The sequence below is a fragment of the Argopecten irradians genome, chromosome 11 (genome assembly GCF_041381155.1).
Source record: "Argopecten irradians isolate NY chromosome 11, Ai_NY, whole genome shotgun sequence".
Lineage (NCBI taxonomy): Eukaryota > Metazoa > Mollusca > Bivalvia > Pectinida > Pectinidae > Argopecten > Argopecten irradians.
The window spans coordinates 32,219,921-32,247,163 of NC_091144.1; the positions used below are offsets into that span (position 1 = coordinate 32,219,921).

General features: G+C 39.8%; 1 protein-coding gene and 1 long non-coding RNA gene across 3 annotated transcripts in view; both read left to right on the top strand.

Annotated features, from left to right (window-relative positions):
• LOC138335329 (rho-related BTB domain-containing protein 1-like) overlaps positions 1-17,643 on the top strand; it is a 28,772-nt gene extending 11,129 nt beyond the window's left edge. The window contains 8 exon segments of the mRNA XM_069284367.1: positions 460-563; positions 1,799-1,990; positions 7,951-8,891; positions 9,735-9,853; positions 10,275-10,514; positions 10,905-10,988; positions 10,990-11,054; positions 16,724-17,643. Coding sequence (XP_069140468.1) covers positions 460-563; positions 1,799-1,990; positions 7,951-8,891; positions 9,735-9,853; positions 10,275-10,514; positions 10,905-10,988; positions 10,990-11,054; positions 16,724-16,898 — 1,920 coding nt within the window. The 3' untranslated portion in view covers positions 16,899-17,643.
• Positions 17,644-17,653: 10 nt separating this feature from the next.
• LOC138335330 (uncharacterized) lies at positions 17,654-26,690 on the top strand. 2 transcript variants are annotated; one of them, XR_011210260.1, is made up of 5 exons: positions 17,654-22,054; positions 22,413-22,569; positions 22,847-24,007; positions 24,205-25,283; positions 25,403-26,690. It is a non-coding gene; the product is annotated as an uncharacterized lncRNA (long non-coding RNA). The 2 variants fall into 2 exon arrangements; XR_011210261.1 differs by lacking the exon at positions 22,413-22,569 and having other exon boundaries at positions 17,654-21,815; positions 22,648-24,007; positions 24,205-24,644.
• The last annotated feature ends 553 nt before the right edge of the window (positions 26,691-27,243 follow it).

Below are 27,243 nucleotides of genomic sequence, written 5' to 3' on the forward strand. Positions count from 1 at the left end.
CTTAGTTTTTATTTTTTCTTAGATGTGTAAAATATTGTTAAATGTTTTCTAATATAGTTTATTATCAGGGGCTTAAGCTCAAAAACTATCTGTCTATGCATATTGCAGAGTATTCTCCCTTGCGAGTATTCATCCATTGTGACATCATAGGTCATTATATGTTTTCAATGAAACTCACATTATTTTCTCTGAAAATTTATAAATGAGGATATTTACATGATATCACAATCAATGCACTGATGCCTAACCGCAAGGGCAGATAACTCTGTAATAAGCTTTATCGATCCACAAGGGTAGATAACTCTGTAATAAGCTTTACCAATCCACAAGGGCAGTTAACTATGTGAAGCAAAAACTGTGTGTACTTTTTGTGATCAAAATCTTCACTATAATATGGATGCCCATGTGATTTTGTTAATAGTTATCATTTTGACTTACCTATATTTTATTTTTTTGCAGATTCTAGATAGATCATGGTGCCATGTTGATGGTTGCAAAGTCTCTTTACGATTATGGGATACGTTTGGTTACCATGACAAAGACAGAGGGTTTGCCTATAAAGGGTAATTCTGAAATACATGAATACAGTGGACTCGTGATAATCTGGATCTGATTTAATTTGGAAAACCCACAACCAGGCCAGAAATGTCAGGGAATGAATTTTATTACTGACTAATTAACAGAATCTGGCCCTCTAAAAAATATGGACAGTTTGGGCTGGGGACCTAAGTGTTCAGATTATCAAAAGTCTACTGTTAGTATTCAATTGATAATTTATATTAGAATTTTAGTTAACTAGAAAGAGACTTTAATGATTTGGTAGAATTAAATACATGCACTTTAAACCAAGGACGTATATGAGAAGGATAAGTCACACTTGATTTTGGGCAAGTACAGCGCAGGAGGTTTGTGCTCTGACCGTGACGTTGGGCGACGACTTTCTGAAGCGTGCTATCATTTCATGAGCTGCCATTTTTTTTAACGAAAATTTAAGACATTTCTTCTAAATCTTCCGTCCTTAAAGCAAGTACTAAACGTTGTGAAATTTAATTTACTTTACATTTTTGATTTTTTTGACTGGATAAGACAAGTATTTGTACAGAAAAATGGTTTTTATTCCTGGTTCATAGGCGTCTCGCGTGATGTTTAGTAATGTAAAGAGACAGCGACGAATCCTTCTCACTTATAAATCCTTGTTTAAGCTAACTTAATTATTGTCATAGATAATTAGATTTCATTGTCATAGATAATTAGATTTCATTGCTGGGGAAAAAAACCTGGGTCATTGCTGTGGGAAAAATTCTGACTTCATATATAGAACATTAATACTACAATAGAGCTTTTACTTGTAAATCATGGTATAAAATCATTGGGGAAAAGTTGTTAGGCATGAAAAGGTTAATCAAGTTGTCAAAAAAACAGTTGGCAATTACCCTATGAAAAATTATAGTAAAATACAAATATAAAGAAGAAAGATTGAACAGTTGATGCCAGCTTATATAGGCCTATCAAGAGATCTACCATGCATGCATATTGTGAATGGCTGAGACTTTAGTCCATTTCTGTTACGTAATTTATAAGACTGCTTATTTCTTACATATTAATGCTGAATCCATTATATAATCTTTAGATTTGATTGACAGATAAATCAAATTGACAGATGAATTCCATTATAGGTTTTTAGATTTGACGGATTATCTTGAAATTATGAAAAGTGATTATCAATAATTTTGTTGCTGCATTAATTGTATTGCTTCCAATGATGAAATTCAGATTTCATATTTTGATTTTTTTTCAGGGCTGATGTAGTACTCTTGGTTTTTAGCGTTGTAAAGCCAAACTCGCTACGTAATGTCCTCTCCAAATGGCATACTGAAATAAAAAATGAGTGTTCAACGACGCCAATTGTTGTAGCCGGTACACATGCAGACATGCGCTTCTTGTACAAGGACCAGCGATACAGGGGAATGGAGAAGGGCTTGTTGTACAAGTAAGTATACAGGGAATGGAGAAGGGCTTGTTGTACAAGTAAGTATACAGGGAATGGAGAAGGGCTTGTTGTACAAGTAAGTATACAGGGAATGGAGAAGGGTTTGTTGTACAAGTAAGTATACAGGGAATGGAGAAGGGCTTGTTGTACAAGTAAGTATACAGGGAATAGAGAAGGGTTTGTTGTACAAGTAAGTATACAGGGAATGGAGAAGGGCTTGTTGTACAAGTAAGTATACAGGGAATGGAGAAGGGTTTGTTGTACAAGTAAGTATACAGGGAATGGAGAAGGGCTTGTTGTACAAGTAAGTATACAGGGAATGGAGAAGGGCTTGTTGTACAAGTAAGTATACAGGGGATGGAGAAGGGCTTGTTGTACAAGTAAGTATACAGGGAATGGAGAAGGGTTTGTTGTACAAGTAAGTATACAGGGAATGGAGAAGGGCTTGTTGTACAAGTAAGTATACAGGGAATGGAGAAGGGCTTGTTGTACAAGTAAGTATACAGGGAATGGAGAAGGGCTTGTTGTACAAGTAAGTATACAGGGAATGGAGAAGGGCTTGTTGTACAAGTAAGTATACACGGGATGGAGAAGGGCTTGTTGTACAAGTAAGTATACACGGGATGGAGAAGGGCTTGTTGTACAAGTAAGTATACAGGGAATGGAGAAGGGCTTGTTGTACAAGTAAGTATACAGGGAATGGAGAAGGGCTTGTTGTACAAGTAAGTATACAGGGATTGTCCGAGAAGGGCTTGTTGTACAAGTAAGTATACAGGGGATGGAGAAGGGCTTGTTGTACAAGTAAGTATACAGGGGATGGAGAAGGGCTTGTTGTACAAGTAAGTATACACGGGATGGAGAAGGGCTTGTTGTACAAGTAAGTATACAGGGAATGGAGAAGGGCTTGTTGTACAAGTAAGTATACAGGGAATGGAGAAGGGTTTGTTGTACAAGTAAGTATACACGGGATGGAGAAGGGCTTGTTGTACAAGTAATACAGGATGGAGAAGGGTTTTGTACAGTAAGGAATGGAGAAGGGCTTGTTGTACAAGTAAGTATACAGGGAATGGAGAAGGGGCTTGTTGTACAAGTAAGTATACACGGGATGGAGAAGGGCTTGTTGTACAAGTAAGTATACACGGGAATGGAGAAGGGCTTGTTGTACAAGTAAGTATACAGGGGATGGAGAAGGGCTTGTTGTACAAGTAAGTATACAGGGAATGGAGAAGGGCTTGTTGTACAAGTAAGTATACAGGGAATGGAGAAGGGCTTGTTGTACAAGTAAGTATACAGGGAATGGAGAAGGGCTTATTGTACAAGTAAGTATACAGGGGATGGAGAAGGGCTTGTTGTACAAGTAAGTATACAGGGAATGGAGAAGGGCTTGTTGTACAGGAAAGTAACAAAATAAGTTATACAGGGGATGGATGAGAAGGGCTTGTTGTACAAGTAAGTATACAGGGAATGGAGAAGGGCTTGTTGTACAAGTAAGTATACAGGGAATGGAGAAGGGCTTGTTGTACAAGTAAGTATACAGGGGATGGAGAAGGGCTTGTTGTACAAGTAAGTATACAGGGGATGGAGAAGGGCTTGTTGTACAAGTAAGTATACAGGGAATGGAGAAGGGCTTGTTGTACAAGTAAGTATACAGGGAATGGAGAAGGGCTTGTTGTACAAGTAAGTATACAGGGAATGGAGAAGGGCTTGTTGTACAAGTAAGTATACAGGGAATGGAGAAGGGCTTGTTGTACAAGTAAGTATACAGGGAATGGAGAAGGGCTTGTTGTACAAGTAAGTATACAGGGAATGGGAGAAGGGCTTGTTGTACAAGTAAGTATACACGGGATGGAGAAGGGCTTGTTGTACAAGTAAGTATACACGTACAATAAGTATACATGGGATGGAGAGGGCTTGTTGTACAAGTAAGTATACAGGGAATGGAGAAGGGCTTGTTGTACAAGTAAGTATACACGGGATGGAGAAGGGCTTGTTGTACAAGTAAGTATACAGGGAATGGAGAAGGGCTTGTTGTACAAGTAAGTATACAGGGAATGGAGAAGGGCTTGTTGTACAAGTAAGTATACAGGGAATGGAGAAGGGCTTGTTGTACAAGTAAGTATACAGGGGATGGAGAAGGGCTTGTTGTACAAGTAAGTATACAGGGAATAGAGAAGGGTTTGTTGTACAAGTAAGTATACAGGGAATGGAGAAGGGCTTGTTGTACAAGTAAGTATACAGGGAATGGAGAAGGGTTTGTTGTACAAGTAAGTATACAGGGAATGGAGAAGGCTTGTTGTACAAGTAAGTATAATGGACAGGGGGATGGAGAAGGGCTTGTTGTACAAGTAAGTATACAGGGGATGGAGAAGGGCTTGTTGTACAAGTAAGTATACAGGGAATGGAGAAGGGCTTGTTGTACAAGTAAGTTTACAGGGGATGGAGAAGGGCTTGTTGTACAAGTAAGTATACAGGGGATGGAGAAGGGCTTGTTGTACAAGTAAGTATACAGGGAATGGAGAAGGGTTTGTTGTACAAGTAAGTATACACGGGATGGAGAAGGGTTTGTTGTACAAGTAAGTATACACGGGATGGAGAAGGGCTTTTTGTACAAGTAAGTGTACAGGGGATGGAGAAGGGCTTATTGTACAAGTAAGTATACACGGGATGGAGAAGGGCTTGTTGTACAAGTAAGTATACAGGGGATGGAGAAGGGCTTGTTGTACAAGTAAGTATACAGGGGATGGAGAAGGGCTTGTTGTACAAGTAAGTATACAGGGGATGGAGAAGGGCTTGTTGTACAAGTAAGTATACAGGGAATAGAGAAGGGTTTGTTGTACAAGTAAGTATACACAGGGAATAGAGAAGGGCTTGTTGTACAAGTAAGTATACAGGGAATGGAGAAGGGCTTGTTGTACAAGTAAGTATACAGGGGATGGAGAAGGGCTTGTTGTACAAGTAAGTGTACAGGGGATGGAGAAGGGCTTGTTGTACAAGTAAGTATACAGGGAATGGAGAAGGGTTTGTTGTACAAGTAAGTGTACAGGGATTGTCCGAGAAGGGCTTGTTGTACAAGTAAGTATACAGGGAATGGAGAAGGGTTTGTTGTACAAGTAAGTGTACAGGGGATGTCCGAGAAGGGCTTGTTGTACAAGTAAGTATACAGGGGATGGAGAAGGGCTTGTTGTACAAGTAAGTGTACAGGGGATGGAGAAGGGCTTGTTGTACAAGTAAGTATACAGGGAATGGAGAAGGGCTTGTTGTACAAGTAAGTATACAGGGGATGGAGAAGGGCTTTGTTGTACAAAGTAAGTATACAGGGGATGGAGAAGGGCTTGTTGTACAAGTAAGTATACAGGGGATGGAGAAGGGCTTGTTGTACAAGTAAGTATACAGGGGATGGAGAAGGGCTTGTTGTACAAGTAAGTATACAGGGGATGGAGAAGGCTTGTTGTACAAGTAAGTGTACAGGGGGATGGGAAAGGGCTTGTTGTACAAGTAAGTATACCAGGGAATGGAGAAGGGCTTGTTGTACAAGTAAGTATACACGGGATGGAGAAGGGCTTGTTGTACAAGTAAGTATACAGGGAATGGAGAAGGGCTTGTTGTACAAGTAAGTATACAGGGAATGGAGAAGGGCTTGTTGTACAAGTAAGTATTACACGGGATGGAGAAGGGCTTGTTGTACAAGTAAGTGTACAGGGGATGGAGAAGGGCTTGTTGTACAAGTAAGTGTACAGGGATGGAGAAGGGCTTGTTGTACAAGTAAGTATACAGGGAATGGAGAAGGGCTTGTTGTACAAGTAAGTGTACAGGGGATGTCGAGAAGGGCTTGTTGTACAAGTAAGTATACACGGGATGGAGAAGGGCTTGTTGTACAAGTAAGTGTACACGGGATGGAGAAGGGTCTTGTTGTACAAGTAAGTATACAGGGGATGGAGAAGGGCTTGTTGTACAAGTAAGTAGTACAGGGGATGGAGAAGGGCTTGTTGTACAAGTAAGTATACAGGGAATGGAGAAGGGCTTGTTGTACAAGTAAGTATACAGGGGATGGAGAAGGGCTTGTTGTACAAGTAAGTATACAGGTATGAGAAGGGGATGGTAAGAATAGGGGATTTGTTGTACAAGTAAGTATACAGGGGATGGAGAAGGGCTTGTTGTACAAGTAAGTATACAGGGGATGGAGAAGGGCTTGTTGTACAAGTAAGTATACAGGGAATGGAGAAGGGCTTGTTGTACAAGTAAGTATACAGGGGATGGAGAAGGGTTTGTTGTACAAGTAAGTATACAGGGAATGGAGAAGGGCTTGTTGTACAAGTAAGTATACAGGGAATGGAGAAGGGCTTGTTGTACAAGTAAGTATACAGGGGATGGAGAAGGGCTTGTTGTACAAGTAAGTATACAGGGAATGGAGAAGGGCTTGTTGTACAAGTAAGTGTACAGGGGATGTCCGAGAAGGGCTTGTTGTACAAGTAAGTATACAGGGGATGGAGAAGGGCTTGTTGTACAAGTAAGTATACAGGGGATGGAGAAGGGCTTGTTGTACAAGTAAGTGTACAGGGGATGAGAGAAGGGCTTGTTGTACAAGTAAGTATACAGGGGATGGAGAAGGGCTTGTTGTACAAGTAAGTATACAGGGGATGGAGAAGGGCTTGTTGTACAAGTAAGTATACAGGGAATGGAGAAGGGCTTGTTGTACAAGTAAGTATACAGGGAATGGAGAAGGGCTTGTTGTACAAGTATAAGTAATACAGGGGATGGAGAAGGGCTTGTTGTACAAGTAAGTATACAGGGGATGGAGAAGGGCTTGTTGTACAAGTAAGTATACAGGGGATGGAGAAGGGCTTGTTGTACAAGTAAGTATACAGGGAATGGAGAAGGGCTTGTTGTGTACAAGTAAGTTGTACAGGGAGGGATGGAGAAGGGCTTGTTGTACAAGTAAGTATACACGGGATGGAGAAGGGCTTGTTGTACAAGTAAGTATACAGGGGATGGAGAAGGGCTTGTTGTACAAGTAAGTATACAGGGATGGAGAAGGGCTTGTTGTACAAGTAAGTATACAGGGAATGGAGAAGGGCTTGTTGTACAAGTAAGTATACAGGGGATGGAGAAGGGCTTGTTGTACAAGTAAGTATACAGGGATGGAGAAGGGCTTGTTGTACAAGTAAGTATACAGGGATGTCGAGAAGGGCTTGTTGTACAAGTAAGTATACAGGGAATGGAGAAGGGCTTGTTGTACAAGTAAGTATACAGGGAGTAAGTTACAGGGGATGGAGAAGGGCTTGTTGTACAAGTAAGTATACAGGGAATGGAGAAGGGCTTGTTGTACAAGTAAGTATACAGGGAATGGAGAAGGGCTTGTTGTACAAGTAAGTATACAGGGAATGGAGAAGGGCTTGTTGTACAAGTAAGTATACAGGGGATGGAGAAGGGCTTGTTGTACAAGTAAGTATACAGGGGATGAGAAGGGCTTGTTGTACAAGTAAGTATACAGGGATGGAGAAGGGCTTGTTGTACAAGTAAGTATACAGGGGAATGGAGAAGGGCTTGTTGTTGTACAAGTAAGTATACAGGGAATGGAGAAGGGCTTGTTGTACAAGTAAGTATACAGGGGATGGAGAAGGGCTTGTTGTACAAGTAAGTATACAGGGGAATGGAGAAGGGCTTGTTGTACAAGTAAGTATACAGGGAATGGAGAAGGGCTTGTTGTACAAGTAAGTATACAGGGAATCGAGAAGGGCTTTTGTTGTACAGGAAAGTAAGTAACAAAAAAATGGTGGAAAATTTGTTCTCTTGTCAACTAGGAATATTTCATCATGTAGAATCTTTCGTTATTTTTATGCAGAAACATTTGTTTTCCTAGATATATCGCTCGCGAAACATGCAAAATATAATCACATGCGAAAATAACTTGAAATACATTTAATTTAGTCTTGTTATACAAAAACAGTTTTTGTTTCCAGGGCGATCAGTAAAGGAGACATCATAACACCTGAACAGGGACGTGACGTTGCACTAGCCATCGGAGCACCGTACTATGAGACCAGTATTCTTTTCAAATATGGAATTGAGGATGTTTTCTTCAATGTTGTGCGAGCAGCGATGGTCGAGAGACGTAAAATAAAGTTTTGGAACACACAACTGCGGAGAATACAGTACCCTCTTATCCAGCCCCCTTTACCGGTCCCTCAACCTTCATTTCCAGCAGTTACCGTGACAACGTCAACATTTGACCATGACCTTGCACAGCTGCTAAAGAATCAAAATGATGGAGATGTAATCTTCAATGTTCAAGGAGTGTGTTTCCGAACACACAAGATCTGTTTGGTAGTCGCTTCAGATCTTTTTCGTGAAGTCCTCTTGATGGACACAAACGAACAGGAAGGTAGTAGTGTAACACATACAAATGGAAGGACGGAGAGGAAAAATAACAAAGAAGATGAACAGGTGCTTTTGGATAATGAGGTTATTTTGGAGGAATCCCCTGTCATTGATGCCAATTCAAACTGCCCGGAGAGTCGGTCGTTAGATTATGACGGTTGTGATATTATGAATACAAGGTTTCTGAATCAAGCAGCATTTGAAAAAATAGAAACAGTGAACTACAAGAATCGTACCGGAGGTAATGAAGTACGCACCATTGTGACAACTGCACAGGAAATTACCCCCTACGCGTTCCAGTGTGTCCTTGAGTATTTGTACTCAGGACGAGTACGGGAAGAATACACGAAGTTACTGGAAGTTCAACAAGCCGCAGAGCTTTTCAAATTATTCCCAATGTTGGTGGCTCTGTCCAATATACAGACACAGGAGGCTTTCCTCAACCTAGGTCTGGAGAAACGTTTTCTTACTGATAGAGTTGACAAGCTTCAAGAGTTGATTCTAGGAAAGGGCCTTCTAAACGGTGAGTCATCAGTCATCAGACTCGCTTCCTCAACAAGTCTTTTTCTCAACAAGTCACTTTCTCAGCAAGTGACTTTCTAAGTGAGTCAATTACTCAGTTTGGGGCCATAAGCTGAGTCACTTTTTCCAGTGAGTCATTTTCTCAGTGAATCAGTTACTATTAAACGTACATGTGACACCATAATTTAGGCAAGTTACAATTACTCAATATTGGGCCACAAGACAAGTCACTTTCTGATGATAAAGTGGGATTCCATATACATACTAAGTATAAATATGTATCAATTAGTTGGGCTAAAACAGCGAAGAGCACTCTCCAAGTAGGGCTTCTTAAATGCAAATCTCCTTCTCAGTAGAACTTCATATTGGAGAATTTCAAATGTGAGTCACTTTTAAAAGTTTAAATATAAATTTCCTCATAAGGACGTACTTCATGATTCAAGCTCTAAATATAGGCGATTCATTTTCTAATGTTAAGATTGAATTCAAGTGTGATTCAATTTATCTTATTAGGGAGTGTTTTAGCCTGTAAAGTCATAAAGGGGACATACAGTCAAACCTGCCTATGTGTTACCCTGTATATTAAATCACCCTGTCTAATGCGTCACATCCAAAGTCCTCTTGTGAGATATGTTTCACCTGTTTAATGTGTCAACCTGTTTAAGGAGTCTACATCATACATGTCTTGTACATATTTCCTATAACTGACCTGTATATTGCATCACTTAAATTTGACGATCCTATTGTGTCTCATTCTCAGGTTTGACTATTAAGTAATATTTTCTGCTGATAGATAAAACTGTCCATGGTAAACTAATTAATAATCTATTAATTGTTTTCACAGATATCCACTTTGAGGTTGACGATGGAATCATAGCTGCCCATAAACCACTCCTAATTGCTCGCTGTGAGATGATGTGTGCTATGTTTACCGACAACTTCCGTGAAGCATCGGCTAATGTGGTTTGTTTAAATTTTAAATCTCATATCAAATAACCTTCAAAATCACAAAACTTCACAATTTAATATGATTAATCTTCACCCTCTAAAACTTGTCGTCCATCTGCAATGCGTAAACTTTTCATTTAAGTGATTTCTTGTCAACGACTGAACATAAGAACTAGGGACCAGATATTTGGCCTACTGCATGATAAGATGAATGCATATGGCTACCACGTTTGTTAAAATGATTGACCTTGACCTTCATTTAAGTCATTTTGTGTCACAGGTTAAACAAATCCTTGTCAAAATGAAATGAAAATCGGTCCAGGTCATATTACGCTAGTGACATATGCAAAAATATTACACGGACGAAATCACTGGATATCAGGCGGCCGGATTATGTGATAAAAGATTATTGATAAGTAGGGGTTTGTGTTTCCAGATTCCTTTACCAGAACTGACATCTGAAGTATTCATTGTTCTACAAGAATATTTATACACGGATAAGATTCGGAGTCTGGAATCGGTGGACCAGCTGGCTCTTATCGCTGTGGCGAATCGTTTCTGTCTTCCAAGACTTATCTCCCTTGTGGAGGAGTATGTGGTGATGGAACTGAGTCGTGCAGCACATCGTGATGAGGATATTCTCGAGGAAGTTCTCATGTTGATTGAACCTGCACAGGTGAACATGATATTAATTTGTATTGATGTTTTCTTAAATAATCCATATTATAATTGCAAATCAAGTTACTTTTTATTCAGAAAATTCTGATATGAGAAATTCTATTTCTGATATCAGTTATTGGAAATAGTTATTAATTTCTTGTATCAGAAATTTTGTATTTCGGATATCAAATATTGCAATTGTGATATAAGAATTAATTTGAGTATAATGCTAAGTTGAATAACGTGTTAATGTTGGGTTTTTTTTAAACGAAATTTTTAAAACTGCTAATCACTCCAGTAATTAATTTGTGGAATATTTCTTTCATTAATATATTGCATTATAATGATATGCGCCCTCTATACTCACTTAACCACAAATTTGGTTTTATTAATATTTTACCCACAGTTCCACAATGCCCTGCAGTTAGCAGAGTGGTGCCAGCACTATGTGTGTGTCCATTTCCGTGAGGCTAACAAGAGGTTTTTCCGGAGAGTTGAGAGGATCTCCAGAAGAAAATTTAATGTGGATTGAGGAGAACCAGTGGCCACCTATCTGGTATGTGATCTTATATAATCAAAGACTCAAGTTATTTTATTTTTCCATTAAATAATAATTTTTTATATTGTTTTCATACTATCCGACTTTCTGATATGGCAATTTTTTTTCTTTAAAAAAACCCCAATTGAATGACAGGTAAACCCATCAAAAAGATTATCATTGACTGGCACAATAGAGATGTCAATGTTTCTTATTGATTTAGAAGATTTTATCCATTCGGGGAAATCAATGGAATTGTACATTTAAACATATATTGTATGTTATCATAGTAGTCTGAAAAAATCAAATTTTATATGTATAAGCATGAGGTCAGGATTTTATAACTTCATCTAGGGTGTGAAATAAATTTTGTTTGCTAATCTTTTGTGAGAATCTGCAACTCAGTTTCACAGGTGCTAAAATTCTAAAAGTTTTTGACCCCCGTTATGACTATAATCAACTTTTATAAATAAATAATTTTTCTTTGTTTCTCTTTCTGACTTGTCCTTTTCTTTTCTTGCATGGACGATGAAAAATTTGGCCAAAACATCCAGGAATGGGGGGAAGGGAAAACATCAACAATAGAAATATTTTAATGTTGCTATGACCCCTTGGGGGCAAAATGGGTAGCCCAAAAATCAATGGGTACATAATATATTTCATTTTATAAATATTCTGAATTCCTTCAGAATAAAAACAATGAAGTCAATACTTATTTAGGCACCTGGCCCGAAGGGCCGGGGAAAGAACTTATGTCATGGCGCTGACCGTTACAGGTCCGTCTGGGGCCTCGTTTTTAAAACGTAAATTTTTCAACTCGCTACTATCATAGAGTTCTGCATGGATTTAACCAATTTGGCCAAAAATCCTTGGGGGAAGGGGAACAGAACTTGATAAATTTTGGCTCTGACTCGCCGGGGGCAGGAGGGGCGGGGCCCAATAGGGGAAATAGAGGTTTCCATAAATCGCTACTTGTCCACTAGAGATTCTGCATGGATTGTAGTGTACCAAATTTTGACCACAAACATCCTTGGGGGAGGGGCACACAGATCTTGTAGAAGAGGTTTGGCTATGAACCCTCGGGAGGGTCAGGAGGGGCGGGGGAGCCCATTAGGGGAAATAGAGGTAAATCCTTTAAATCGATTCTTGTCCTAGAGTTCTGCATGGATTTTGGTAACCAAAATTAGCCACAAACATCCTTGGGGGCAAGGGGAAACAAAACTTGAATAAATTTTGGCTCTGACCCCACGGGTGGGGCAGGAGGGGTGGGGGCCAATAGGGGTAATAGAGGTAAATCCTTTAAATCGCTCTAGTCATAGAGTTCTTCATGAATTGTAACCAAATTTGGCCACAAACATCCTTGGGGGAAGGGGGAACAGAACTTGTATAAATTTTGGCTCTGATCCCAAGGGCATAGGGGCAGGAGGGGCGGGGCCAATAGGGGCTTATAGAGGTAATTCCTTTAAAATAGCTACTAGTCATAGAGTTCTGAATGGAATGTAACCAATATTTGGCCACAAACATCACTTTTGGGAAGGGGAACAGAACTTTTTTTAAATAAATTGGCTCTTGACCCCCGGGGGCAGGAGGGCGGGGCCCAATAGGGGAAATAGAGGTTAAATCCTTTATAAATCGCTACTAGTCATAGAGTTCTTTCATGATTTAGTAACCAAATTTGGCCACAAACATCCTTGGGGGAGGGGGGAACAGAACTTGTATAAATTTTGGCTCTGACCCCCACAGGGGGCAGGAGGAGGCGCTGGGCAATCAGGGGAATTAGAGGTAAATCCTTTAAATCGCTACTAGTCATGAGAGAGTTCTGAATGGAATGTAACCAAATTTGGCCACAAACAATCCTTGGAGGAAGGGGAACAGACACTTGTATAATTTTGGCTCTGGTCCCCGGGGGCAGGAGGGGCGGGGCACAATAGGGGTAATCTAGAGGTAAATCCTTTAAATCGCTACTTAGTCTAGTGAGTTCTGAATGGAATGTAAGACCAATTTGGCCACAAAAAACATCCTTTGGGGAGGGGAATATCAAAACTTGTATAAATTTGGCTCTGACCCCACGGGGACAGGCAGGGGTGGGGCCCAATAGGGGAAATAGAGGTAATCCTTTAAATCGCTACTAGTCATAGAGTTCTACATGAATTGTAAACCAAATTTGGCAGGAACAAGCATCCTTGGGCTGATCAGGGGGAACAGAAACTTGTATAAATTTTAACTACTGGGTACCCGGGGGGCAAGGAGGGGCGGGGCCCAATAGGGGAAATAGAGGTAAATCCTTTAAATTGCTACTTGTCTAGAGTTCTTCAGGGATTGTAACAAAATTTGGCTAAAACATCCTTGGGTGAAGGGGAAACAGAACTGGTATAAATTTTGGCTCTGATCTAAGGGCGCAGGAGGGGCCCCAATAGGGGAACTGATATTGGGCCTTTAGGCTGCTATGATAGGGCTATCAAAATTTGTTCAAAAATGACCTTGGGGGAAGGGGACAGAATCTTATTACACCCGGGGGGGGCACAGGGGTCATAAAAAATGGTAAATCCTTAAAAACTACTTCTCAAGAGTTCCAAAAGGAATGGTACCAATATTTGGGCCATGTAGCAAACTGGTTTGGAAGGGCTACCAAGTTTGTTCAAATGAATACCTTTTGACTCTTCACCAACCATCACAGGTGGTCCAATAGGGGTCAAAAGGCTAAGAAAATCCTTTAAAACAACTTTTCCTAGAGTTTTACTAAGAGGGCCTAGAGACCAATTGGGCCATAAACATGACCTTGGGGGATGAGGGGCTACCAAGTTTGTATAATTAAAAATTTTGTTTGCAAACTTTTGTGAGAATCCGCTACGCGGATTATCACAGTTTGCAAACCAAATTTATTTATGCTTAAATAATCATTACAATCTTGCTTTGATCTTAAAATAAGGATATGTACTTGTCTTTCATAAAAAAATCAAGAATTTAATACTCCTCAAAATGGATGTCTGTCGGAATGGTAGTATCCTTACGGGATGGTGACTCAAAATTATTACAAATGGTTGGAGTGACACCCTAGGGACTTGAAAGATGGGGTCAAAGGTCAATCTTTTCATATAAACAACTTCTTCTGAAAATAAGTATTTGATAACCCTTGATAGCATCCTTATGGGGTAGGGATTCAAAATTGTACAAATCGTCATGTTGGTCCCAAGGGGGCCTGAGGGATGGGGCCATCAACATCCAACTCCCTCCCTCTGAACAGTGGAGAGAGGGGCGCAGGGCAAAAGGGTCATTATGGCTATTTACATATGAACATCATCTCCTAAAGCACCATTGTTATGGGATGGGTGATACATATTATTATGTAATTACAAAATAAAACTGGGTAATTTAAGCAATACAACAGGCCCTATGGTGTTGCCCTAGAATGCTGCATGGGGCCGCCGTGGCTGAGTGGTTATTAAGATGGTACCGACATATTACCAACAAGCCCTTCCTCTGGGTCCCGAGATTCGAATCCCATTGTAGGGCAGTGTTACCAGGTACTGACCGCTGACCCGGTGGTTTTTCTCCGGGTACTCCGGCTTTCCTCCATCAATAAACCTGGCAACGTCCTTACATGACCCTGGCTGTTAATAGGACATTAAACTAATCAAACCAAAAAAGGAATGCTGGAATTTGTCACATTATTGATTTTTGGTTATAGTTTTGCATTCTTTTATAAAAATAGATAATGTTAGGTTTCAAGAAATGAAATAACATGATGACCGCCTCTGCTGGATTTTTTTGCCCACCATCATCATAATTCTCGTTTACCCGCAATTTCCTCGGAAATAGCTAAAGGGATCTTTTTCAAATTTCATGTGCAGGTTCCCTAGGGCCCTAGTTGTGCATATTGCATTTTGGGGACCAATCGGTCAACAAGATGGCCGCCATCTTGGATTTTGTCATTTGAAGTTTGTGACCCTTTTCTCAGAAAGTTTTGAAGGGATCTTTCTCAAATTTCATATGTTGGTTGCCCTAAAGACTTAGTTGTGCATATATTGCATTTTTGGACCGATCGGTCAACAAAGATGGCCGCCAGACAGCCGTCTTGGATTTTGACAACTTTGAAACTTATTACCGCTATTTCTCAGAAAGTACTGAAGCGATCTGTCTCAAATTTCATGTGCAGGTTCCCCTGCGTCCCTTGTTCATCAGTGCATATTGCATTTTTGGATCGATCGGTCAACGAGATGGCCGACTGACGCCATCTTGGGATTTTGACAATTGAAGTTTGTTACTCTATTTTCTCATGAAAGAAGTGAAGGAATTTGTCTTGTTACCGCTATTTCTCAGAAAGTACGGAAGGGATCTTTCTCAAATTTCATATGTAGGTTCCCCTAGGACCCTAGTTGTGCATATTGCATTTTGGGACCGATCAGTCAACAAGATGGTTGACAGGTGGCCATCTTGGATTTTGATAGTTAAAGTTTGTTACCGCAATTTCTCAAAAAGTGAAGAAGGGATCTTTCTCAAATTTTATATACAGGTTCCCCTAGGACCCTGGTTGTGCATATTACATTTTGGGACCGATCGGTGAACAAGATGGCCGACAGGCGGCCATCTTGGATTTTGATAGTCAAAGTTTGTTACCGCTATTTCGCAAAAAGAACTGAAGGGATCTTTCTCAAATTTCATATACAGGTTCCCCTAGGACCCTAGTTGTGCATATTGCATTTTGGGACCGATTGGTGATCAAGATGGCCGACAGGTGGCCATCTTGGATTTTGATAGTTAAAGTTTGTTACCGCTATTTCTCAAAAAGTACTGAAGGGATCTTTCTCAAATTTCATATATAGGTTCCCCTAGGGCCCTTGTTGTTCATGTTGCATTTTGGGACCGATTGGTGAACAAGATGGCCAACAGGTGGCCATCTTGGATTTTGATAGTTAAAGTTTGTTACTGCTATTTCTCAAAAGGTCCTGAAGGGATCTTCTCAAATTTCATATGTAGGTTCCCCTAGGACCCTAGTTGTGCATATTGCATTTTGGGACCGATCGGTCAACAAGATGGCCGACAGGGGACATCTTGGATTTTGATAGTTAAAGTTTGTTACCGCTATTTCTCAAAAAGTGCTAAAGGGATCTTTCTCAAATTTCATACACAGGTTCCCCTAGGACCCTAGTTGTGCATATTGTATTTATGGACCGATCGGTATACAAGATGACCGACCGACGGCCATCTTGCATTTTGATAGTTAAAGTTTGTTATCGCTATTTCTCAGAAAGTACTGAAGGGATCTTTCTCAAATTCCATGCATAGTTTCCCCTTGTACCCTAGTTGTGCATAGTACCTTTAAGGACTGATCCAAAATGCCTTTCGGGACTGATCAATAAACAAGATGGCCAACCGGCTGCCATCTTAGATTTCATTGTTGTAGTTTGTTACCACTATTTCTTAGAAAGTACTATAGCGATCTGTCTCAAATTTTAGATGTAGTGTGTTTGAAAAAGTTTGAAAAGCAGGGAAAAGATCCATCTTTCCATTGTCAGACGTTGATCATTCTTTGGTGGGCGCCGAGATCCCTCTGGGATCTCTTGTTGCAACATGTTTTGATATTGAGATTCTTCAAAGCGTTACTTGTTGTAGTTATGTACCAATGAACACTCCTTTAAGATCCTATATTAATTATTCTTTTTTTATTTTTGCTGTTTTTTAACCAGGTATATTAAGGAGAAAGACCGGTATGACCAGCTAATCGGTCAGAAGACACCGAGTCTACACATCCAACAGAAAGCACAGTTCTCACGCTGGCAGCAATGTAAAGGCTCATGTTTCTGCTTCTGTCGGCGCAGTAAGACCTTGGTCGAAGAGGATAACTACCACTTCCCAATGTGAAAACTGCTGAAAGGGGAGATAATTGGTAGGAGTACCCAATCTCATCCTTCATTGCAAAATAGTTCAAGGTGATTGGGAAGTTTTGAAAAATATTGTTGCAGTGAATAGGTTAAGTCTATTTTGTTTTTGATATCCCTCCGCATTGTTTCTTAAAGTTGTAGTGTAACGGTCCTGGATTGGGTAAAACGTTTAGAGGGTCCCGGGTTTGAATCCTGGTCTTGCCATGTATTTTTCCGTTCCCACTATACGCATTGTGTGATTTTGCTTGTCCTGAGGTGTATCGTCCTACCTTTTGGTATTTCAAGTTAAACTGAGGGTAAAATATTACTCTAACTAAAATCGCGACATATGTTAATCTGCATACATAGTAACAATCCAAATCAATGGTCATTCTATGCAGAATTAGGAATCAGTGCTAGAAAAATGAGTATATATATACCTCCTGCAACGTTTCATTGTATAGGGGGGACTGGAACTGGGTTTTCCTTCTGTCCGTCTGTAGATCTAGACACAACTTTGTCAGGCGATCTCCTTCTAAATTACTTGGGAGATTTTGAAAGATTTGGTACACAACCCTGGCATAAAGGGGAGTTGAGTAATTATTACTTAACTTGTGCAGCAGGGTTATTGGTTATTTAATCTGGCAACAGTTCTAGTTGAATTTAGATCAGAGTTATAAAAAAGTACTTCTGATTATAACTGTTAGTCTAAGAGTACTGTATAGATATACATTAATTATGCAAGTGCCAGTATAGATATACATTAATTATGCAAGTGCCAGTGAGAATGAATCCTTGAATTCTGTTCAGTACTGGAGAAGTGTTGAATTCTATTTTTGCAAAGATGAATACATTTTCTGATTAGTGCTAAGAATACCTTTCTCAGTCTAATTAGGAAAATCTTGAACTTGGGCAAATGCCTAAAAGATCTGTTCAGTGCTAAATATTTCACTCTATATTTGTTCAGTGCTTAGGACAACAGCTTACATATTTTTAAATATGGCCAGTACCAGAAATATGCTAGCAATAGTTGAGTAGTGCTTTTTGGCAAGTGCTAAAAATTAGATTGTGCTTGTAAGTGCTAAAATTGTGCTGGAAATTTACCTTCTATTTTAGAAAATTATACATGTATAAATAAAATATTATATCAATATATAAATGTGGAAGTTGTTTAATTTTCGGTTTGAAAACTTTTATTTATTAATTAAAAAATCATACAAAAAATATAATGCTGTGAAGTCGTTCATTGTGTGTCTTATAATACCTTTGTGATAAAATTTGTGAAGTTCATCAAATGATCATGTGAGCGTATATGACTTGTGATGATGTTCATCGTTGCCTCTCCTGATGTATTCCGTCGCGCCTTTTTGTGTTACCATGACAACCGACGTTTGTTCTTGTCTGTACCTCGTGATAATATAAATGATTGTCAATACGCACAAATTTGATGTCTGGATCTGGTATTATAATGCATTGTAATATTCTCTCAACAGTTTGGTCATGAGTTTTGAGACACACATGAACCAGTTATAGTTTTTGGTAGATTTATTCTGTATTAGCATATTACACAGTTATCTGTCCTTGGGTGTAGGTAATGATTGTAAATTTATGTGTTTGTGAGCATAATGTCATACTTTTTGCAGAAAACGACGTGAATGCATTAAATAATGACATCACAATGAATACCTACCCGCAAGGGAGGTAACTCTGTTTTATGAAAAGAAGGAATATTCATTCTTCACTAATATTGGCATTAATAGGATTGTAAATAAAAACAAAAACATATAGTTATATGAATAATTGCTAAAGAAAAAAAAGGACCCTCAGTGTGTTATAAGATAATAGGGACACCACGTTACTTGTACAAGGGAGCTAACTCTGTAATATGGAAAGACAGAATAAATAGGACTGAAAATAAAAATATATACTCATATGAATGGTAGCCCAGAGACCAATTAAGGGACTTAACTGTTATCATCTGTTAATCAGTGAAGTTTTACACTAAGGAGCTACTTAAACTTACTTTTACACTCATTTGAAAATATATTGATCTGTTATTAGAATGCATTATGTTACTGGACCCAGGCCATGTTGTTATAAATAAATGTCAACCATGAAATTAATATGTATAACAATGTTTATTGATAGATTTTCGTACATGTATATATATCCACGTAATACATATTTTGAAATTAGTGAGATTGTTTAAGTACTTAATTAACACAAAATAGATTAATATGCATGTGATTAATGCGCATGGCTATACGGTTTTAGCCAAGTTGTGTGAAAATACAAATGTAATGATGTGTACATTAATTTTTTAATCCTGATCGAATACAAAAAATTTGATTTATCGCAGTCGATAATGAATTGAATGTGTGAAGCTTGGTATAACTCATGTAGCTTAAAGAAAAAATGTTTAATATACATATAAATATATATTTAACCCCTGAGCAGATATACTCAAATTATATATTAGAAAATAAAAATGGTGGACGAGTATTATATATTTGATTTGTCCTTGGGTAGAATTCCATCTCTTGTATATGGCAGAGTTATCTTCTCCTGTTTTGTATGTCAGAGTTACCTGCCCTTGTTAGCAGGTACACATATATTTGCTATGTTATTTGAATTGGTGGGGAGAAGTGATCAGATAATTCTGCCATTATAAATATATGGAATCACTGATGTAGATATTATATGCTTGCCTGTGATAAAGTGTGACCTAGTAATATATATGTCATAATTGTAATCATGTACTTAATGACTAGTTATGTATATCAACTTTTCGTGTGTGATTTACTTTCTCCAATTTCGCGATCAAAGTGAATTTACAAAAGTGTTTCTCTGCAAATTAATATCTTCATTATCTATATTGATAGGAATTATAATTCAATTGTTAAATCTGAATAATTATCTTTATGGACTTGTTTTTAAATGGAAATCATGAACTTTAATAGCCGTTAAAGAAAGTTGCTTTACGGTATCTATATATATATAGTTTGTGGCCCCCACAGCACAATATCTGTAAACAAACTGATATTCGTGTGTGATTGATTTTCGCATATTTCACATGTATTTAAAAAATATATTTGCAAAATATTTCTAAATGCAATGTTCAATTATTATTAAAGATTTTTAATTAAAATCATGAACCAGTCAGGAATCTAAATTGCTGTGAAAAAAGTTGTTAGACATTAGATCTCGATTAACAGCAAGTTCTCGTGAAAACATAGCATATAGTGTATATATTAAGCCCTCGTCCTTATGCAGAGTTGTCTGCCCTTTGTCGAATCAAAAGTCAATTAAACATTAGCTATAGGTGTTCCATACTGAACCAAACAAGATATATGTGGGCCACAGAATAAGGGGATAACATCTCTTTTGTTTTTTTTCTTTATTTTATTGTTATCTGACATACCGTAATACCAAAAATTTAGGTAGTGACAATGAATAACTGTGTTCAGCTGTTGATGTTTCCATTCATTAATTCATTATATGTTTACAGCATTATTTATCAATGTCAAATACTTTGTTTGCATGAAAAAATTAAAAAGTCAGAGTATTAAATTATTTAATGAGTACAGTATAGATATTTATAGTATTTAGAAGAGTGATGTTCTGTACACTGCTGTTGACTAAGTATTATACCCCTGTACCCCTCTATAGAAGCTATACAAGGTTGCTTGTAGCTGAAAGGCGTAAAACAATCTGTCTGATATCTTTGATTCATTTTGGTTTCTAAGACAATGCATCAAATCAGCTGAGGAATTGATACGTTTGGTCATTATCTTGTGTCTGACAGAATTGAAATCAAGAAGATTATTCAGGTGAGAGAGGTTGGATATTAGACACGACTAGCCTACAAGATGAATCTGACAGGTTTTGCATTAGACAGGTCAGTCTGGGTTCAGTCTGTCAGGTTTTGTATTAGACAGGTCAGTCTGGGTTCAGTCTGTCAGGTTTTGTATTAGACAGGTCAGTCTGGGTTCAGTCTGTCAGGTTTTGTATTAGACAGGTCAGTCTGGGTTCAGTCTGACAGGTTTTGTATTAGACAGGTCAGTCTGGGTTCAGTCTGACAGGTTTTGTATTAGACAGGTCAGTCTGGGTTCAGTCTGTCAGGTTTTGTATTAGACAGGTCAGTCTGGGTTCAGTCTGTCAGGTTTTGTATTAGACAGGTCAGTCTGGGTTCAGTCTGACAGGTTTTGTATTAGACAGGTCAGTCTGGGTTCAGTCTGACAGGTTTTGTATTAGACAGGTCAGTCTGGGTTCAGTCTGTCAGGTTTTGTATTAGACAGGTCAGTCTGGGTTCAGTCTGACAGGTTTTGTATTAGACAGGTCAGTCTGGGTTCAGTCTGACAGGTTTTGTATTAGACAGGTCAGCTGGGTTCAGTCTGTCAGGTTTTGTATTAGACAGGTCAGCTGGGTTCAGTCTGACAGGTTTTGTATTAGACAGGTCAGCTGGGTTCAGTCTGACAGGTTTTGTATTAGACAGGTCAGTCTGGGTTCAGTCTGTCAGGTTTTGTATTAGACAGGTCAGTCTGGGTTCAGTCTGTCAGGTTTTGTATTAGACAGGTCAGCTGGGTTCAGTCTGACAGGTTTTGTATTAGACAGGTCAGTCTGGGTTCAGTCTGACAGGTTTTGTATTAGACAGGTCAGTCTGGGTTCAGTCTGACAGGTTTTGTATTAGACAGGTCAGTCTGGGTTCAGTCTGTCAGGTTTTGTATTAGACAGGTCAGTCTGGGTTCAGTCTGTCAGGTTTTGTATTAGACAGGTCAGTCTGGGTTCAGTCTGTCAGGTTTTGTATTAGACAGGTCAGTCTGGGTTCAGTCTGTCAGGTTTTGTATTAGACAGGTCAGTCTGGGTTCAGTCTGACAGGTTTTGTATTAGACAGGTCAGTCTGGGTTCAGTGTGACAGGTTTTGTATTAGACAGGTCAGTCTGGGTTCAGTGTGAAAGGTTTTGTATTAGACAGGTCAGTCTGGGTTCAGTCTGACAGGTTTTGTATTAGACAGGTCAGTCTGGGTTCAGTCTGACAGGTTTTGTATTAGACAGGTCAGTCTGGGTTCAGTCTGACAGGTTTTGTATTAGACAGGTCAGTCTGGGTTCAGTCTGTCAGGTTTTGTATTAGACAGGTCAGCTGGGTTCAGTCTGACAGGTTTTGTATTAGACAGGTCAGTCTGGGTTCAGTCTGTCAGGTTTTGTATTAGACAGGTCAGTCTGGGTTCAGTCTGTCAGGTTTTGTATTAGACAGGTCAGTCTGGGTTCAGTCTGTCAGGTTTTGTATTAGACAGGTCAGTCTGGGTTCAATCTGTCAGGTTTTGTAATAGACAGGTCAGCTGGGTTCAGTCTGTCAGGTTTTGTGTTAGACAGTTCAGTCTGGGTTCAGTTTGACAGGTTTTGCATTAGACAGGTCAGTCTGGGTTCAGTCTGACAGGTTTTGTATTAGACAGGTCAGTCTGGGTTCAGTGTGACAGTTTTGTATTAGACAGGTCAGTCTGGGTTCAGTCTGTCAGGTTTTGTATTAGACAGGTCAGCTGGGTTCAGTCTGTCAGGTTTTGTATTAGACTGGTCAGCTGGGTTCAGTCTGACAGGTTTTGTATTAGACAGGTCAGTCTGGGTTCAGTCTGACAGGTTTTGTATTAGACAGGTCAGCTGGGTTCAGTCTGACAGGTTTTGTATTAGACTGGTCAGCTGGGTTCAGTCTGACAGGTTTTGTATTAGACAGGTCAGCTGGGTTCAGTGTGACAGGTTTTGTATTAGACAGGTCAGTCTGGGTTCAGTTTGACAGGTTTTGTATTAGACAGGTCAGTCTGGGTTCAGTCTGTCAGGTTTTGTATTAGACTGGTCAGCTGGGTTCAGTCTGTCAGGTTTTGTATTAGACTGGTCAGTCTGGGTTCAATCTGTCAGGTTTTGTATTAGACAGGTCAGTCTGGGTTCAGTCTGACAGGTTTTGTATTAGACAGGTCAGTCTGGGTTCAGTCTGTCAAGTTTTTTATCAGACAGGTCAGTCTGGGTTCAGTCTGTCAGGTTTTGTATTAGACAGGTCAGTCTGGGTTCAGTCTGTCAGGTTTTGTATTAGACAGGTCAGTCTGGGTTCAGTCTGACAGGTTTTGTATTAGACAGGTCAGTCTGGGTTCAGTTTGACAGGTTTTGTATTAGACAGGTCAGTCTGGGTTCAGTCTGTCAGGTTTTGTATTAGACAGGTCAGTCTGGGTTCAGTCTGTCAGGTTTTGTATTAGACAGGTCAGTCTGGGTTCAGTCTGACAGGTTTTGTATTAGACAGGTCAGTCTGGGTTCAGTGTGACAGGTTTTGTATTAGACAGGTCAGTCTGGGTTCAGTCTGTCAGGTTTTGTATTAGACAGGTCAGTCTTGGTTCAGTCTGTCAGGTTTTTTTATCAGACAGGTCAGTCTGGGTTCAGTCTGACAGGTTCTGTATTAGACAGGTCAGTCTGGGTTCAGTCTGTCAGGTTTTGTGTTAGACAGGTCAGTCAGGGTTCAGTCTGTCAGGTTTTGTATTAGACAGGTCAGTCTGGGTTCAGTCTGACAGGTTTTGTGTTAGACAGGTCAGTCTGGGTTCAGTCCTGACAGGTTTTGTATTAGACAGGTCAGTCTGGGTTCAGTCTGTCAGGTTTTGTATTAGACAGGTCAGCTGGGTTCAGTCTGTCAGGTTTTGTATTAGACAGGTCAGTCTGGGTTCAATCTGTCAGGTTTTGTATTAGACAGGTCAGTCTGGGTTCAGTCTGTCAGGTTTTGTATTAGACAGGTCAGTCAGGGTTCAGTCTGACAGGTTTTGTATTAGACAGGTCAGTCTGGGTTCAGTCTGTCAGGTTTTGTATTAGACAGGTCAGTCTGGGTTCAGTCTGTCAGGTTTTGTATTAGACAGGTCAGTCTGGGTTCAGTCTGTCAGGTTTTGTATTAGACAGGTCAGTCTGGGTTCAGTCTGTCAGGTTTTGCATTAGACAGGTCAGTCTGGGTTCAGTCTGTCAGGTTTTGTATTAGACAGGTCAGTCTGGGTTCAGTCTGTCAGGTTTTGTATTAGACAGGTCAGTCTGGGTTCAGTCTGACAGGTTTTGTATTAGACAGGTCAGTCTGGGTTCAGTTTGACAGGTTTTGTATTAGACAGGTCAGCTGGGTTCAGTCTGACAGGTTTTGTATTAGACAGGTCAGCTGGGTTCAGTCTGACAGGTTTTGTATTAGACAGGTCAGCTGGGTTCAGTCTGTCAAGTTTTTTATCAGACAGGTCAGTCTGGGTTCAGTCTGTCAGGTTTTGTATTAGACAGGTCAGTCTGGGGTCAGTCTGTCAGGTTTTGTATTAGACAGGTCAGTCTGGGTTCAGTCTGTCAGGTTTTGTGTTAGACAGGTCAGTCTGGGTTCAGTTTGACAGGTTTTGTATTAGACAGGTCAGTCTGGGTTCAGTCTGTCAGGTTTTGTATTAGACAGGTCAGTCTGGGTTCAGTGTGACAGGTTTTGTATTAGACAGGTCAGTCTGGGTTCAGTCTGTCAGGTTTTGTATTAGACAGGTCAGTCTTGGTTCAGTCTGTCAGGTTTTTTTCAGACAGGTCAGTCTGGGTTCAGTCTGACAGGTTCTGTATTAGACAGGTCAGTCTGGGTTCAGTCTGTCAGGTTTTGTGTTAGACAGGTCAGTCAGGGTTCAGTCTGTCAGGTTTTGTATTAGACAGGTCAGTCTGGGTTCAGTCTGACAGGTTTTGTGTTAGACAGGTCAGTCTGGGTTCAGTCCTGACAGGTTTTGTATTAGACAGGTCAGTCTGGGTTCAGTCTGTCAAGTTTTTTATCAGACAGGTCAGTCTGGGTTCAGTCTGACAGGTTTTGTATTAGACAGGTCAGTCTGGGTTCAGTTTGTCAGGTTTTGTATTAGACAGGTCAGCTGGGTTCAATCTGACAGGTTTTGTATTAGACAGGTCAGTCTGGGTTCAATCTGTCAGGTTTTGTGTTAGACAAGTCAGTCTGGGTTCAGTCTGACAGGTTTTGTATTAGACAGGTCAGTCTGGGTTCAGTTTGACAGGTTTTGTATTAGACAGGTCAGTCTGGGTTCAGTCTGTCAGGTTTTGTATTAGACAGGTCAGTCTGGGTTCAGTCTGTCAGGTTTTGTATTAGACAGGTCAGTCTGGGTTCAGTCTGTCAGGTTTTGTATTAGACAGGTCAGTCAGGGTTCAGTCTGACAGGTTTTGTATTAGACAGGTCAGTCTGGGTTCAGTCTGTCAGGTTTTGTATTAGACAGGTCAGTCAGGGTTCAGTCTGACAGGTTTTGTATTAGACAGGTCAGTCAGGGTTCAGTCTGTCAAGTTTTGTATTAGACAGGTCAGTCTGGGTTCAGTCTGTCAGGTTTTGCATTAGACAGGTCAGTCTGGGTTCAGTCTGTCAGGTTTTGTATTAGACAGGTCAGTCTGGGTTCAGTCTGTCAGGTTTTGTATTAGACAGGTCAGTCTGGGTTCAGTCTGTCAGGTTTTGTATTAGACAGGTCAACTGGGTTCAGTGTGACAGGTTTTGTATTAGACAGGTCAGTCTGGGTTCAGTCTGTCAGGTTTTGTATTAGACAGGTCAGCTGGGTTCAGTCTGTCAGGTTTTGTATTAGACAGGTCAGTCTGGGTTCAGTCTGTCAGGTTTTGTATTAGACAGGTCAGCTGGGTTCAGTCTGTCAGGTTTTGTATTAGACAGGTCAGTCTGGGTTCAGTCTGTCAGGTTTTGTATTAGACAGGTCAGTCTGGGTTCAGTCTGTCAGGTTTTGTATTAGACAGGTCAGCTGGGTTCAGTCTGACAGGTTTTGTATTAGACAGGTCAGTCTGGGTTCAGTCTGACAGGTTTTGTATTAGACAGGTCAGTCTGGGTTCAGTGTGACAGGTTTTGTATTAGACAGGTCAGTCTGGGTTCAGTCTGTCAGGTTTTGCATTAGACAGGTCAGTCTGGGTTCAATCTGTCAGGTTTTGTATTAGACAGGTCAGCTGGGTTCAGTCTGACAGGTTTTGTATTAGACAGGTCAGTCTGGGTTCAGTCTGTCAGGTTTTGTATTAGACAGGTCAGTCTGGGTTCAGTCTGTCAGGTTTTGTATTAGACAGGTCAGCTGGGTTCAGTCTGACAGGTTTTGTATTAGACAGGTCAGCTGGGTTCAGTCTGTCAGGTTTTGTATTAGACAGGTCAGTCTGGGTTCAATCTGTCAGGTTTTGTATTAGACAGGTCAGTCTGGGTTCAGTCTGTCAGGTTTTGTATTAGACAGGTCAGTCTGGGTTCAGTCTGTCAGGTTTTGCATTAGACAGGTCAGTCTGGGTTCAGTCTGTCAGGTTTTGTATTAGACAGGTCAGTCTGGGTTCAGTCTGTCAGGTTTTGTATTAGACAGGTCAGTCTGGGTTCAGTCTGACAGGTTTTGTATTAGACAGGTCAGTCTGGGTTCAGTCTGTCAGGTTTTGTATTAGACAGGTCAGTCTGGGTTCAGTCTGACAGGTTTTGTATTAGACAGGTCAGTCTGGGTTCAGTCTGTCAGGTTTTGTATTAGACAGGTCAGTCTGGGTTCAGTCTGACAGGTTTTGTGCTGGACTGAGTACAGTCTGCATGTTGGAAACATTCAGGTTATTATAATAGTCGACATGAATATAATAATTGGACAGGTTTTCAAATAAAATAGGCTAATTTTATCAAACCGTTGTTAATGTTTCTTTGAATGATTAAATAATTAACATTGCTTTGCCTAGCTACAATATGTAAATGTTATAATGATAATTATGTAAACTGTATAAAGGGTATATTGTACAAATAAAATATATTGTTGTTGCCTGAATTTTGTTTTATAATTTATCGTGAGTAACAGAAACTATTGTTAACTAAAATCCTGTGTTCTATTGGTCGTAATGGTGCATCTTAAATTATCAGTTGCCTCACCTTAGCCGTATAAAAGACATTATGAAGAAATATGTGTCATTAGCATAACTCCCTAGAAACCAAGTAGTAATGTTTCAAAAGGAGTAAAGCTATTAATATATAACTGCGCATTATTTAAGAATACTAGTATGATAAGACAAAAAAAAAAAAAAAAAAAAACATGTCTGTTTAGGGTTACATTGGCAAAAAAAATAGGGTCGATAGGTCACAATTTTTTTTTTATCTCTTTCACTCTAAAGTAATGGCCAGAACCGGTGTCTGAGATCAAAATCCTGACTTTAATTTTTTAGCTCACCTGGCCCAAAGGGCCAGTGAGCTTATGTCATGGCGCGGCGTCCGTCGTCCGTCGTCCGTCTGTCCGTCAACATTTCCTTTAAATCGCTACTAGTCATAGAGTTCTGCATGGATTGTAACCAAATTTGGCCACAAGCATCCTTGGGGGAGGGGGAACA